This window comes from Aquarana catesbeiana, linkage group LG12 (assembly GCF_042186555.1).
Source record: "Aquarana catesbeiana isolate 2022-GZ linkage group LG12, ASM4218655v1, whole genome shotgun sequence".
Classification (NCBI taxonomy): Eukaryota; Metazoa; Chordata; class Amphibia; order Anura; family Ranidae; genus Aquarana; species Aquarana catesbeiana.
Window position 1 is genome coordinate 64895030 of NC_133335.1, and position 15785 is coordinate 64910814.

Below are 15785 nucleotides of genomic sequence, written 5' to 3' on the forward strand. Positions count from 1 at the left end.
CACACTGGGGCAGAGGTTCTGTCAGCTCTGCAGGGGCAGGTTCAGAGGTGGTTGACGCCACGCCAACTTAAGGCATGAATGGTGGTTTGCGACAATGGCACCAACCTCCTCTCTGCCCTCCGACAGGGACAAATGACCCATGTGCCCTGTTTGGCTCACGTCCTTAACTTGGTGGTGCAGCGGTTCTTGGGCAGGTACCCGGGCTTACAGGATGTCCTGAGGCAGGCCAGGAAAGTCTGTGTGCATTTCCGCCGGTCATATAATGCCAATGCTCGGCTGGCAGACCTCCAAAAGGTGTTTAACCTGCCCAAGAACCGCCTAATCTGTGACATGCCCACCAGGTGGAACTCAACATTGGCCATGCTGCAGCGGCTGTACATGCAGCAGAGGGCCATCTAATGAGTACCTGTGCGACTATGGCACCAGGACAGGGTCAGGGGAGCTTGTTTTTTTTTCCCCATGCCAGTGGGCCATGATCAGGGATGCATGCACTGTCCTGTCACCATTTGAGGAGGCCACGAGGATGGTGAGCAGTGACAGTGCATGCATCAGTGACACTGTCCCCCTTGTTCACTTGTTGGAGCACACGCTGCGTGGAATAATGGACAGGGCACTTGAGGCAGAACAGAGGCAGGAAGAGGAGGACTTCCTTAGCTCTCAAGGCCCCCTTTATCCAGACAGTGTTCCTGCGTGCCCGCCGATCACACAGGAAGAGGACGAGGAGGAAGAGGATTGTGTCAATATGGAGGTGGAGCCTGGCACTCAGCATCAGCAACAGTCTTTAAGGGATCAGTCCCAAGAAACACATGGACTTGTACGTGGCTGGGAGGAGGTGGCTGCGGACCATGTCGTCCTTAGTGAACCAGAGGACTCCGGACCGAATGCCTTAGCAAACCTATGCTGCATGGCCTCCCTGATCCTGCAAAACCTGCGTAAGGATCCTCGTATTCGTGGTATCAAGGAGAAGGACCAATACTGGCTGGCAACCCTCCTTGATCCACGTTACAAGGGTAAGGTTGCGGACCTTATCTTGCCATCGCTGAGGGAGCAGAGGATGAAACATCTTCAGGAGGCCTTGCAGAAAGGTCTGTGCAACGCGTTTCCAGAGACTGGGAGGTTATAAACTTCTGTTTCTGGACAACGTGTTGCTGAGGCTTCATCAGTCAAAGAAGGAGCAGTGGAGAAGGTGGTCAGCTGACCGATGCGTTCAGACAATTTTTTAGTCCGCAGCCCCAAGGTATGATCAGTTCCAGCAACCATCGGCAGCGTCTGTTTTACATGGTGCAGGAATACCTAGGGGCAAGATCTGACTTGGACACCTTTCCCACCCAAAATCCTCTGGGTTACTGGGTCTTGAGGATGGATCACTGACCAGAGCTTGCACAGTATGCAATTGAGCTACAGGCCTGTCCTGCGTCCAGCGTTCTTTCGGAACACACATTCACTGCTGCTGGAGGCTTTGTAACCGATCACAGGGTGCGTCTGTCCACCGACTCGGTCGATCGACTGACCTTTATAAAAATGAATCAGTTTTGGATCACCAGCAGCTACCAAGCACCTGATGCTGATGTAACCGAATAATTTTTTTTGAAATCTCAGATCCCTTCAAAGACTGCCTATGCTGATGCTGAGTGACTATCCTTAGTAATTATCCTCTTCCTCCTCAATGATCACGCTGATAGCTTGTAAGAACATTTTTGGTTCTGGGCGCCACCACCAGTGCCTAAAGCCCAATTTTTCAGCCCCTGTTTAACAGAGGCATGTAATTACAATTTTTGATGCAATACTTTGCAGCAGGGCTCGTTCCTGCATTCCAACTAGAGTATCTGTGAGGGGTTGCAGTGTTGTGGCACCAGCACCAGTGCCTAAGGCCCAATTTTTCAGCCCCTGTTCAACAGGGGCGTGTAATTACAATTTTTTATGCAATACTTTGCAGCAGGACTCGTTCCTGCATTCCAACTAGAGTATCTGTGAGGGGTTGCAGTGTTGTGGCACCAGCACCAGTGCCTAAGGCCCAATTTTTCAGCCCCTGTTCAACAGGGGCATGTAATTACAATTCTTGATCTAATATTTCACAGCAGGGCCCGTTTCTGCGCCCACCAAGTGCGAGTGAGGACTTACAGTGTTGTGGCACCAGCACCACCACCACCACCAAAGGCCCAATTTTTCGGCCCCTGTTGGGCATGTAATTACAATTCTTGATCTAATATTTCTCAGCAGGGCCCTGTGAGGGCTTACAGTGTTGTGGCCACAACAACACCTAAGGCCCAAATTTCTGCTGAGTATATAGAGCATGCCCCTACTTTCAAACATCCAACTTACAAACGACTCCTACTTGCAAACAGAAGGAGACAACAGGAAGTGAGATGAAATCTACCCCTAGGAAGGAAAATTCTCTCCAGTAAGGGTTAACATGGGAAAAACATTTCTCCTTTCCACTGATGCTTTATCACCAATCCTTGTTTCGCAAAAAACCCCAAATTTTCAAAAAACATTTGTCATTGGGACACAAAGTGAGGTGAAATCTTCTGAAGAGGAGCACAGACAGAAAAACAAATGTCACAGGGGTGATAACCCTTCCCTATGTTTTCCAAAAAGCTTAAAATAGATTTTTTGGCTGGAGCTAAACACGTTAAAAATGTACCAGTTCAAAATTACAAACAGATTCTACTTAACAACAAACCTACAGTCCCTATCTTGTTTGCACCGCCTGTATACTGCTGTTTAGAGTACAGAGCCTGTATACTGCCGTTTCCTTTTTTAATTTGGGTGCGGGGTTCCCCTAATATCCATACAAGTCCCAAAGGGCCTGGTAATGGACTGGGGGGTACCCATTCAGTTTGTCTCACTGATTTTCATCCATATTGTAATATTTCATTACATTAAAGCCGCAAGCAGTTTTAAATGACTTTTTTTCCTTTAAAAATGACATTTTGTGCAGGGACTGTTCTAAGCACGGGAAACACACACCACTTTACAGACATACTATAGACATCCCCCAGGTACAATATTTAAAGGAATATTTCACTTTTTTTTTACTTTAAGCATCATTAAAATCACTGCTCCCGAAAAAACGTCCGTTTTTAAAAGTTTTTTTTGCATTGATACATGTCCCCTGGGGCAGGACCCGGGTCCCCAAACCCTTTTTAGGACAATACCATGCAAATTAGCCTTTAAAATGAGCATTTTTGATTTAGAACGTTCGAGTCCCATAGACGTCAATGGGGTTCTAACGTTCGTACGAATTTTCGGTCTGTTCGCAGGTTCTGGTGCGAACCGAACCGGGGGGTGTTCGGCTCATCCCTAGTGGCGACGTGGCCCCATTGACTTGAACAGCCAAGTTTGACAGACAGTACTGCCTATTAGGGATGAGCTTCGAGTTCGAGTCGAACTCATGTTCGACTCGAACATTGGCTGTTCGCAAGTTCACCGAACAGCGAACAATTTGGGGTGTTCGCGGCAAATTCGAATGCCGCGGAACACCCTTTAAAAGTCTATGGGAGAAATCAAAAGTGCTAATTTTAAAGGCTAATATGCAAGTTATTGTCATAAAAAGTGTTTGGGGACCTGGGTCCTGCCCCAGGGGACATGGATCAATGCAAAAAAAAGTTTTAAAAACGGCCGTTTTTTCAGGAGCAGTGATTTTAATAATGCTTAAAGTCAATCAATAAAAGTGTAATATCCCTTTAAATTTCGTACCTGGGGGGTGTCTATAGTGTGCCTGTAAAGGGGCGCATGTTTCCTGTGTTTAGAACAGTCTGACAGCAAAATGACATTTTGAAGGAAAAAACTCATTTAAAACTACTCGCGGCTATTGCATTGCCGACAATACACATAGAAGTTCATTGATAAAAACGGCATGGGAATTCCCCAAAGGGGAACCCCGAACCAAAATTAAAAAAAAAAAATGACGTGGGAGTCCCCTAAATTCCATACCAGGCCCTTCAGGTCTGGTATGGATATTAAGGGGAACCCCGGCCAAAATTTAAAAAAAAAAATGACGTGGGGTTCCCCCTAAATTCCATACCAGACCCTTCAGGTCTGGTATGGATTTTAAGGGGAACCCCGCGATAAAAAAAAAAAAAAAAAACGGCGTGGGGTCCCCCCAAAAATCCATACCAGACCCTTATCCGAGCACGCAACCTGGCAGGTTACCGTGCGTCAGAGGGGGCGGGGTCACCGGGTGGCCCCGCCCCCCCCGTTATTTAAGAACTGTCAGACGAGGAGCGCCGTCACACAGCGGGAGCCTCCCTCCATGCCAGCATGGATTGCGGAGCGGCCCGGAGAAGAAAAGAAGAAAAGAAGAAGAGAAGAAGAGAAGAAAAGAAGAAGAGAAGAGCGGGAGCCTCCCCCCATGCCATGGGTGCGGAGCGGCCCGAGGAGAAGAAGATAGAAGACGCCGCGGAGGAGATGCTGGACGAGAACGCCGGAGGAAGAACCAGAAGAGCCAGAAGAACCAGAAGATGAAGGAAGATAGAAGAAAGAAGAAGCATTTAAATAAAGGAATTGTCAAAAACTGTCTCTTGTCATTTTTAACATTTTTGACACTTTCTTCGTGAAATGGTAGGGGTACTTATGTACCCCCTTACCATTTCACACAGGGGGGGGCCGGGATCTGGGGGTCACCTTGTTAAAGGGGGCTTCCAGATTCCGATAAGCCCCCCCGCCCGCAGACCCCCACAACCACCGGCCAGGGTTGTGGGGATGAGGCCCTTGTCCTCATCAACATGGGGACAAGGTGTTTTGGGGGGCTACCCCAAAGCACCCTCCCAATGTTGAGGGCATGTGGCCTGGTACGGTTCAGGAGGGAGGGGGGGCCGCACTCTCGTCCCCCCCTCTTTTCCTGCGGCCTGCCAGGTTGCGTGCTCGGATAAGGGTCTGGTATGGATTTTTGGGGGGACCCCACGCCGTTTTTTTTTTTTTTTTTTGCGCGGAGTTCCCCTTAAAATCCATACCAGACCTGAAGGGTCTGGTATGGAATTTAGGAGGAACCCCACGTCATTTTTTTTTTTTAATTTTGGCCGGGGTTCCCCTTAATATCCATACCAGACCTGAAGGGCCTGGTATGGAATTTAGGAGGACTCCCACGTCATTTTTTTTTTTTAATTTTGGTTCGGGGTTCCCCTTTGGGGAATTCCCATGCCGTTTTTATCAATGAACTTCTATGTGTATTGTCGGCAATGCAATAGCCGCGAGTAGTTTTAAATGAGTTTTTTCCTTCAAAATGTCATTTTGCTGTCAGACTGTTCTAAACACAGGAAACATGCGCCCCTTTACAGGCATACTATAGACACCCCCCAGGTACGAAATTTAAAGGGATATTACACTTTTATTGTTTGACTTTAAGCATTAATAAAATCACTGCTCCTGAAAAAACGGCCGTTTTTAAAACTTTTTTTTGCATTGATCCATGTCCCCTGGGGCAGGACCCAGGTCCCCAAACACTTTTTATGACAATAACTTTCATATAAGCCTTTAAAATTAGCACTTTTGATTATTCATGTTCGTGTCCCATAGACTTTAACGGTGTTCGCATGTTCGAACGAACTTTTTTCCTGTTCGCATGTTCTGGTGCGAACCGAACAGTGGGGTGTTCGGCTCATCCCTACTGCCTATCAACTTGACATGCTGCATTCAATTTTCTGCAGCCTTGACATAACGAGCTTATTTCAGATGATCGAAGATGAGCAAACAGTGTAACCTGGCAGTGGAGAAAGCAAAAAGATTTCTGAGTTGCTTCACTGGGGGGATCACTAGCAGGACGGTATATATAGTACTTTAGTTAGACCTCATTTGAATCACTGTGTCCAGTTCTAGAGACCTCACTTACAAAAAGATATAGATAGAAAGAAAGAGTCCAGAGAAGGGCAACAAAAATGGTCTGAGGGATAATACATACTGTACATTGTTGAGGAAAGAAGGAAAAGGGGGTTTCGCAGCTGAAAGCTTTGAATGTGAATAAGGCTCAGGAGACCAGTCTCTTCAATATTGAAGTGGTTGTAAAGCCACTATATTATATTTATACCATCCCATCTGTTATATAACACTATGTGTCCCGGTGCCTGTACTATATAAAAACAATGCAGATTTCTACCTTATCTCAGAGCATCTCCTGGTGCTCATGTGACTCCTTGGCTCTCTACTCTCCCCGGCTGACAGCTATGGTGGGAGAGACTGAGAACTCCCACTGATGTCAGCCGGAGAGGAGGAGAGGAGAGAAGCAGAGAGACGAGCAGTCACATGAGCACTGGGAGACATAGAATTTGGCATAGTTTTTATATAAAAAATGAACGTATATGTGTCACCGGCGCAAAAAACTGTGTACTAAACAATAATATTTCCCTTAAAACTTGAGTTGCTGCATTAAAAAAAAAACATTTGGTGAAAAAAGGATTAATATGAGTGTTGAGTGCATTACTCTATTTGCAATACACCACTCCGTTTAGCATTGTGTGCACACAAACATTCTGAACGCATAATATATACCTTAATTAAATAATATTTCCATAGACATCAGTATATAGAACAGCGTAACACAAAATTCAAAATGTTCCAGCATACGGAAAAAAACCCACATTCATGTGTATATAAATTTTAACATGTGAGTTTCGCAAAAACAAACAAAAATAAAAATATTGAAAAATATCACAAAAAATTATCACAAAAAATGATATAGTGTCCAAAAGTCCATGTGCAAAGTGCAATGTGCAATAAATTCAAAGGTTACTGTGCAGCCTTCCTTCAAGTTTACAACATTTATTATCCGTGATTCATTGTGACATAATCACCACTTCTGTGACAAACCACCACCACATGGATTGGCCACTCACCAGATGTTTAATGAACAATGCGCCTTCGGTTCATTAATAGGGATAACCACGCCACCTGGTTCATATATGTGCTGTCCCCCATGCGCTACATATGAGCCTTAGTTTTCCTCATAGAAAATATGTAAACAGCGAATATTGCGCAATAAGTTTAAAAAGCTGTTTATTTTAGCCAAATAAAAGAATACAAACTCACATTTAAAAGTGCCCTCGAGCCGGCACTAAGCTGTTCCAGCAATTAAGGATGGGTGTAAAGATGGCGTGGTTACCGGTGTGCGATATGAACTTCGTCCGCACTCGGCTTGCGCTTCACCCATCGCTCTCCTCCAGACCGGACGTAACGTAATCACGTGACCAAAAAATCACCCAGCAGCCTCTACGCGTTTCGCATCATAGTGTGTGTCATCAGGAAGCTGCTTTGTGATTGGTGTGTCACCCTATTTATATTCTATTTTACCGGAAGTTGTGTAACCGCCATTTTGACTAAAGGCCTATGCCCACACTCAGTTCAATATGTTTTACTTACATCCCCCCGGAAATAGTTACGCCGCCATTTTAACTGTGGTTATTTACCCACTTAAGAGTTGTTCTCTTTCCAGTTAAGCTGTGATTATACTAAGATATAATTAAATTCCTTCCTTTCACCGAGGCTTGCCCATCTAAAGCTGCTGGAGAAGCTTTTAAAACTCCCTAGATAATATAATTGAATTCAAAATTTAATTATCAAAACTTTAGATTAGACCTACTTCAAAATTAAAACCAAAATAAAGCATTTAGTCCATAATTGAAATATGAGACGGCAAAAAACTAAAAAAAAATATATGTACTTGAAAACCTTGGAGAAATTTGAAAAATAAATGAGAATAAATGAAAAATAAAAATAGAAATAAAAATAAAAATAAAAATAAAAAAATAAAAACAATAAAAATAAAAATAAAGATAAAAATAAAAAAATGTAAAAATAAAAATAAAAATAAAAATGGAAAATAAAAATAAAATTAAGAAAATAAAAATACAAACAAAAATAAAAATAAGAATAAAAATACAGAAAAAAACACAAAAAAATAAATAAAAAATACAGAAATATACTTAATAATCCTCTAAATAGCAATTGATGTCAAGTTCCATGTTCAACCCCAGTGGCCTCATTGTATCTAATTTTTGTGAATCTTCCTGATGACGCACACTATGATGCAAAACGCGTAGAGGCTGCTGGGAGATTTTTTGGTCACGTGATTACGTTACGTCCGGCCTGGACGAGAGCGAGGGGTGAAGCGCAAGCCGAGTGCGGACGAAGTTCATATCGCACACCGGTAACCACGCCATCTTTACACCCATCCTTAACTGTTGGAACAGCTTTGTGCCGGCTCAAGGGCACTTTTAAATGTGAGTTTGTATTCTTTTATTTGGCTAAAATAAACAGCTTTTTAAACTTATTGCGCAATGATCGCTGTTTATATATTTTCTATGAGGAAAACTAGGGCTCATATGTAGCGCATGGGGGACAGCACATATATTAACCAGGTGGAGTGGTTATCCCTATTAATGAACCGAAGGCGCATTGTTCATTAAACATCTGGTGAGTGGCCAATCCATATGGTGGTGGTTTGTCACGGAAGTGGTGATTATGTCACGATGAATCACGGATATTAAATGTTGTAAACTTGAAGGAAGGCTGCACAATAACCTTTGAATTTATTGCACATTGCACTTTGCACATGGACTTTTGGACACTATATCATTTTTTGTGATAATTTTTTGTGATATTTTTCAATATTTTTATTTTTGTTTGTTTTTGCGAAACTCACATGTTAAAATTTATATACACATGAATGTGGGTTTTTTCCGTATGCTGGAACATTTAGAATTTTGTGTTACGCTGTTCTATATACTGATGTCTATGGAAATATTATTTAATTAAGGTATATATTATGCGTTTAGAATGTTAGTGTGTACACAATGCTAAACGGAGTGGTGTATTGCAAATAGAGTAGCGCACTCAACACACATATTAATAGTTTTTATATAGCACAGGCACTGGGACACATAGCGATATATAACAGTTGTGATGGTATAAATATAATACAGTTTTTTTATAGCAGCAGGAGCAGAGGAGCAGACAGTGTCTCGAACTGACAGGCAGGGAGGGGAGGGGGGAGAGAATGGGGGAGAGCAGAGAGGAGAGCTGCGGATGACGGAGGCACGTAAACTGACCACGGTGTCAGGGCTCAGAAGCCATGATAAACTGTGGTCAGTTTATAGGGGGAGGGCAGAACCAGGCAGGATCAGCCAGGTTTTTTAGGTTATACGGGGGCCAAATAACACAGAACAAGCAATGTGCTTTATGGGAACAGGATCTATTTTTAAAAATTTTTTTTAGGGTAACAAACACTTTAACCGCTTGCCGACCAGCACACGCCGGTTTATGTTGGCAGAATGGCACTGGTTGGAACAGGTAGGTCCCCTTTAAGAAGCGGTGCTGCGGGCGCATGCTGCCAGCGGTGCCGCGGCGGCACACGCACTTGTCGCACTCTCCGTGACCATGACAGTGGATCCCGCGGACTCGATGTCCACCGGGTGCCCGAGATCATGTCACGGAAAGGTAGAATGGGGAGATGCTTTTGTAAACAACGCATTTCCTCGTTCTGCCTAGTGACAGGACAGAGATCACCGCTCTCTGTCATCAAGAGCAGTGATCACTGTTGTGTGTGTTGAAGCCCCTCCCCCACAGTTAGAATCACTCACTTAACTCCTTCATCGCCCCCTAGTGGTTAACCCCTTCACTGCCAGTGTCATTTACACAGTAATCAATGCACTTTTATAGCACTGATCGCTGTATAAATGACAATGGTCCCAAAATAGTGTAAAAAATGTCCGATGTGTCCGCCATAATGTCGCAGTCCCGATAAAAATCGCAGATCGCCGCCATTACTAATAAAAAAAAATTAATAATAAAAATGCCTTAAAACTATCCCTTACATTGTAGACGTTATAACTTTAGCGCAAACCAATCAATATACGCTTTTTGCAATTTTTTTTAACAAAAATATGTAGAAGAATACATATCGGCCTAAACTGAGGAAAAAAATAGCTTTTTCATATATTTTTCGGGGATAATTATTATAGCAAAAAGTAAAAAATATTGCGTTTTTTTTCAAAATTGACGCTCTTTTTTTGTTTATAGCGCAAAAAATAAAAACCGCAGAGATAATCAAATACCACCAAAAGAAAGCACTATTTGTTTGAAAAAAAGAACGTCAATTTTGTTTGGGTGCAACGTCCGGGGCTGAAGCGGTTAAGCTACGATCAAAAACACTGGGACATTAACTTAACCTAAAAAGTTCAAAACTAACCTTAAAAGGTATTATTTTACTGAAACAAAGATGCTTGAAAGTAGTAAGTCAGTCAACAGTAAGTGAATATAAACATGCTTAGGACAAGCATAGATCTGTACTTAGATAAAATGGTTAAAAAAAAGTGACAGACTCAAGGGACCACTTGGTCTTTTTCTGCCATCACTATTTTATGTTTCTATAGGTTGCTGTTGTGTACACGTAAAAAAAGTGTAAACTAATTATGAAATGTTTTCAATCCCATAAAACTTCTTATACCCATTTGACATTCCTACGGTAGTGATCAACATTTGAGGTATTGTTTCTCAAGAATCAGTCATGCAATCTCTAGCTGTGATTAGGCTTGCCAATTCACACTTAATTTTCATCTATTAAAATATCTCTGGGAGGGTAAAGAGATTCAAAACATAAATTAATTGTCTGGATTTAAAAGATTAAAGAAAAAAATATGGACACACTAACTTTATCTTTCAATTAACCTTTCATCAAGAATTTGAGAGCCAGACATGGGTTTGGGAGTTGTAGGAAAATGAACCACCCACAAGATATTGTATATAAAGGCAAATGATTTTAACAGAGATTAAGCTTGCTATCTCTTTCATCTAGCTACTTTGAGGGCTATCATACCTAGAATATGTTTTACCCAAAAACATCTGCTTCCTCAAGACGCTCTGTCGGAGCTGGAAATTATGGAACAGCCATTTGCTCCTTTCTTGGAAGTTCTGGAGCTACATGTGGTGCAGGAAGCTTTGGTGCCAACCAAAGTTGTGGTGTTTTTGGTGTTGGGAGCTTGAGTGGAGGAGCTGTTGGTGGCTTTAGTGCAGGATCTATTGGTGGTGGCTTTGGTGGTGCAATGTTTGGTGGAGATGGCCTCCTCATTGGAAGTGAGAAGGAAACCATGCAAAATCTTAATGACCGCTTGGCTTCATACATGCAAAAAGTGCAAGATTTAGAGGACGCCAACAGTAACCTTGAATGCAAAATTAAGGCTTGGTATGAACAGCACAGCAATGATAACAAGCAAGTGAAGGACTACTGCAAATATTACCAAACCATAGAAGATCTCAAAAAGCAGGTATTGACTTAAAAAAAAATTATGGTGGTAACTATACATGAAAGATAAAAACAAAAATGGAGAATGACTGTATTTATTTATTTATTTATTAAAGGTACTTTATGGAAATGTTTTCAGTTTTTGCCTTCATGTATTCAATATGCAAGCAGATGAAATATTTTCCTTGGAAAAAGAAACAATGCATTACAAAGTTAATTCATTAAATCACATTATCTAAACAGGTTTGATTAGAAACATTTGTCATTTTGTATAGATTCAGGTAGCCACTGTGGATAATGCAAGGGTTGTCCTCCAAATTGACAATGCCCGTTTGGCAGCCGATGATTTTAAGCTCAAGTAAGTTTCTGATCAAAAATTTTTTTTTTTTTTAGATAGTTAATAAATCGGTGTTCTGTATTGTTTACTTTGCACATGGATTATCACATTTTCTGCCCTGCAGGTTTGAAAATGAGCTCTGTCTCCGTCAAAATGTTGAAGCTGATATTAATGGCCTGCGCAAAGTGCTAGATGACCTCAGCTTGGCTAAATGTGACCTTGAGTCTCAGATTGAAAGCTTGATGGAGGAGATTGTGTGTCTCAAGAAGAACCATGAAGAGGTATCATAAAGTAATCCTCACAATGTCTTTCACTACACTCTGTCATTTTACATGTACTATTGTTTCATACACTGTGCTAGAAGTTTTAGTCTTTCTTGTGAATCGAAAAAGTCACCTAGCCCTTTCAGACACTTCAACTATATCTTTTTTATTTTTTTGTTTCAGGAAATGAAGAGCTACCAAGGAGTCACAGGACAACTTTTTGTGGAGATGAATGCTGCTCCGGGAAATGACCTCACCAAAATCCTGAATGATATGAGATCTGACTATGAATATTTAGCAGATAAGAACAGAAGGGAGGCTGAAGCTCAATTCCTTGAAGCGGTAAAAAAAGGAAGCCAAATTACTGCCATTATAAATGTAAACTAAACTATTTTCAGTTCAGTTTCCAAACTCTTTGATGGTTGTGTTTCAGAGTCGAGCCCTCAAACAGGAAATTTCATCTGGTGCTGAGCAGGTCCAATCTAGTAGAAATGAAATTATTGATCTGAAGAGATCTGTACAAGCTCTAGAGATTGAACTACAAGCTGCGCTTGCAACGGTAAGGCTAAAATTCTTATAATGTTTCTATTATTACCATGCTCTATCTTCAATTAGTATTTGCTATAGATGTGGTTACCTAGAAAAATCTAGAAAAAAGTTTTGTTTGTTAGGAGGGATTTTTGTATTTCATATAATGGCATTTACCTTTATTTATATGTTTTTTGTTTTTAAAAAAATATTTTCAATGCTTTCCTCTGTATATGTAAATACCCATAGTCTAAACCAGATGTATTCAACCTTTTTAATAGTGTTGCTTCGAAGTTTGTGTTATGTTATGTCTTTTGGTCCAAAATGATTGGGTTCCAGTTGAATATTGCTGTATCCAAGATCTATCTACGGACTCTAAGTTGCAATCACCACCAACAGGTTAAAGTACATGTAAACCCCACATGAATGACATTTAGTTTTCTAGAGCATTTTGTGTATCAAATAAATGCAATTTTTGTAAAAACAAAATATAGCATATTTAGGACTGTTGATCTCCTGCAGCCTCCTTACAGTCCACATACATGCACTCCATCAGCAGCTGCACATCATTGTTCCGTGCAGGTTTTCTGGGGAAATGGGAAATTACTTTTGAAATTATGTTAACACTTATGAGATCTTGGTGTTCGGGTTTGCATGTGCTTTAAGCAAAGTAAATAGTAAGCTATCATCCAAACAATATAAGTGTAAGTCTGGCAATACTGATCTATCTAATTATATATTAAGGACTAGATACACATTGAATGGTCTCTTTCTTTAGAAAAGAACACTGGAAAGCTCCTTGGCTGAAACAGAAGGAAACTACTGCATGCAACTTCGGCAAATCCAGGCAAAAATAAGCTCTTTGGAGGAACAGTTATGTGACGTAAGGACAGATATGGAGAGACAAGGCTTAGAGTATGATCAACTTCTTGACATCAAGACTAGGCTGGAGAGAGAAATTGAAACCTACCGCTGCTTACTTGATGGACAACCCATGTAAGAAAAGTTTTGTTAAGATATTGTTACCTATACTGTAAATATGATTTGTATTTATACTTAACTCTATCAGTATATGGTAATAACGACCCTTGGCAAACTGAGAAATCGGTCTAAAAATGATATTCCTATTTTCATTCTTTATCATAGCTCAGTCAAACCCCCTCAGTACATTCAGGTTCCTAAAGGTAAGCAGATTAAAGTATTGTTCTTTTTATAGACTTTAGTAAAAGGGAATCATTCTGAAAATATGTTCTGGTGGATTAACAGTCATTATTAATGACTACTCACGTTAGATAATATATTTTTAGTTACGTGTTATAATATCTATGTTTATAGGAACTTTTAAAAGACTTACTTTTACCCTTTATTTTGTGTCTGACTTTTGGCCGCCTCTGGACATTTGTGGCTTAACCCAGCAAGAAAAGCATAAGAGAAGGGGCTGCATAGGATGTTGAGGAGTCAGAAGACTCTTTAGCTTAGGAAACATGAAACTATTCCTCCTTGCTCTTGAAGGGTGGTGTGTAAAGTTGTTCTGAATGTTGAGAAAAGTGCATGCTGTCTTTGTTAGTACAAATAACAATTATTTTTACCACAGTAGCCACATGAAAAAGGGGCAGAACTTTTTTAAATGGACATCGTACACGGTCATTTGATACCCCCACCCCAGAAGCATGAACTTACCTTTTTCTCTCTCCTCCACCACTACATTGGAAACAAGGAAAAAAATCCCATGTTAGCGCCACACTGACTTGAAGGAGCATAAACAAGACTGAGGACTGTCTCTTCACCCCTATATGACAGCATTGGGAAGATGGGTGAATCAAATAAATGACCCTGTTGCTGAGTCTTGTATGTCCAAAGTAAATAGTTATATTAGCAAAGTGCATACAAAATTATAACACACATTGCATCATATGACCAACATATTATGCTGCACATTAGAGGGTAGTTTAGATTGAGACTCATGTCTCTCATCCAGGACTGGATGTATACTTATTGTCCCCTATGACAACTGACATCTACCACACACCCTCCACCTCAGTTGAGTAACATCATACTAACAAGTTCAAACTTCATTCCTGCACAAGGTAGGAATGAGGATGGAGAGGCTGAAAAAGACCATTTACTTATGCTATGTCAGTAGATCTTAGCTGATGATTATAAAAGAAGGAAAAATGGTCCACTTGTTCTTCTAGTAGTTGGGTTCTATGAATACAGATCCAGATTTATAACCATTGAATTGTATTTGTTGAACTAGATGGACTTGTGTCACTTGTGTGATGGACTTTTTTTCAACCAGACCAACTATGTAACTATATAACCAGTACACTGGCTATGAAAAATGTTTAAGCTATGCAAGGGTAGTAATAAAGAGGAACCATTGGTAGGCAAGGAGTCTGGATCCTTTTATATGCATCGGTGGCTGCAATGTGCCCCTTGCAGCCCTAGGCCTTGGCATATAACCTACACAACACGAGAACCAACTTAAGAATAATACAAGAGAAAGACCCAAGGCTACTTTAAGACATCAGTGCCAAAACTGTGTCACACTCACTATGTGTATAGAAGGCATACACCTTAACCATGGTACACATATATTTAGCACATTCTGTAACTGAAAACTTTCAGTAACTAACGCAAATGCTTTCCTTTCAGAGCCACAAAAGGTTAGAAAAATAAGAACCGTTGTTGAGGAAATCTTTGATGGAAAAACAGTGTCCCAGCAAGTTAGGGAAAGCGAGGAGAAGGTCTGATTAGTATCAAGAAGCCCTCCTGTATCATTTACGTCTACAGTCTCCGGAACCTTTTCTGATGTTCTCATGGAGCTAACCTAGAGTTCTGTTTCTTCAATTCTGATATTTCTTAATATAATATGAGGTGCTTCTATCTTCTGTTCTGATTTCTGATTAAATAAAGCTTTTTTTCTGATGCAAAAAGTGTCTCTAAATATGTGTGATTTGGGATAAATGTTATCTAACTTGGGTAAGAAACATCTATTTAGAAGCAAAAAGTAGTTTAGACACTTGGTTATTTCTGGTAATAAATTAGCTTTAAATCCCATCTGTTTAAAAACACCTTAATTTACAATGTATTGCATATACAGTAATAGTGCGACATATTAAATTTCCATTTCTCTTCTTGTGTGGTTACTATACACACTAAATATAGGAGTGTGTTTTCTTTCAAATATACAGGCTCTAACTCTGTAATCCCAACCCTGATTTCACTGATCTGAATCATAGACCTGGAATAAGCATGTAGCCAGTGAGGCCTTAAAGCCCGATCTTCTGTTCTGTGTTACTGTTTCAGGTCAGTGACTGAAAGGATAGGACCAGGATGCCAAGTTCTAAACCATGGCAAATGATTTTATTACTATGTTCGCAATTTACCTTTAACATCACATGAGCTCTAAGTAAAAGGTGTT

General features: G+C 40.8%; 1 protein-coding gene across 1 annotated transcript; it reads left to right on the plus strand.

The window, feature by feature from the left end:
• Positions 1–10737: 10737 nt before the first annotated feature.
• On the plus strand, positions 10738–15297 carry LOC141114339 (keratin, type I cytoskeletal 12-like). Its single transcript, XM_073607957.1, has 8 exons — positions 10738–11255; positions 11509–11591; positions 11695–11851; positions 12017–12175; positions 12267–12392; positions 13140–13357; positions 13508–13545; positions 15017–15297. Exons 1-8 carry the CDS (start codon positions 10815–10817, stop codon positions 15112–15114), a joined length of 1320 nt encoding a protein of 439 aa, XP_073464058.1. The 5' UTR covers positions 10738–10814; the 3' UTR covers positions 15115–15297.
• The last annotated feature ends 488 nt before the right edge of the window (positions 15298–15785 follow it).

What these genes read in the sequence shown, in the direction of transcription:
- LOC141114339 (XM_073607957.1), top strand. Translation starts at nt 10,815, where the DNA reads ATGTTTTACCCAAAAACATCTGCTTCCTCAAGACGCTCTGTCGGAGCT. An exon ending in TAGAAGATCTCAAAAAGCAG is followed by an intron (nt 11,256 to 11,508) that starts GTATTGACTTAA and finishes CATTTTGTATAG; the next exon opens with ATTCAGGTAGCCACTGTGGA. An exon ending in AAGCTCAATTCCTTGAAGCG is followed by an intron (nt 12,176 to 12,266) that starts GTAAAAAAAGGA and finishes GTTGTGTTTCAG; the next exon opens with AGTCGAGCCCTCAAACAGGA.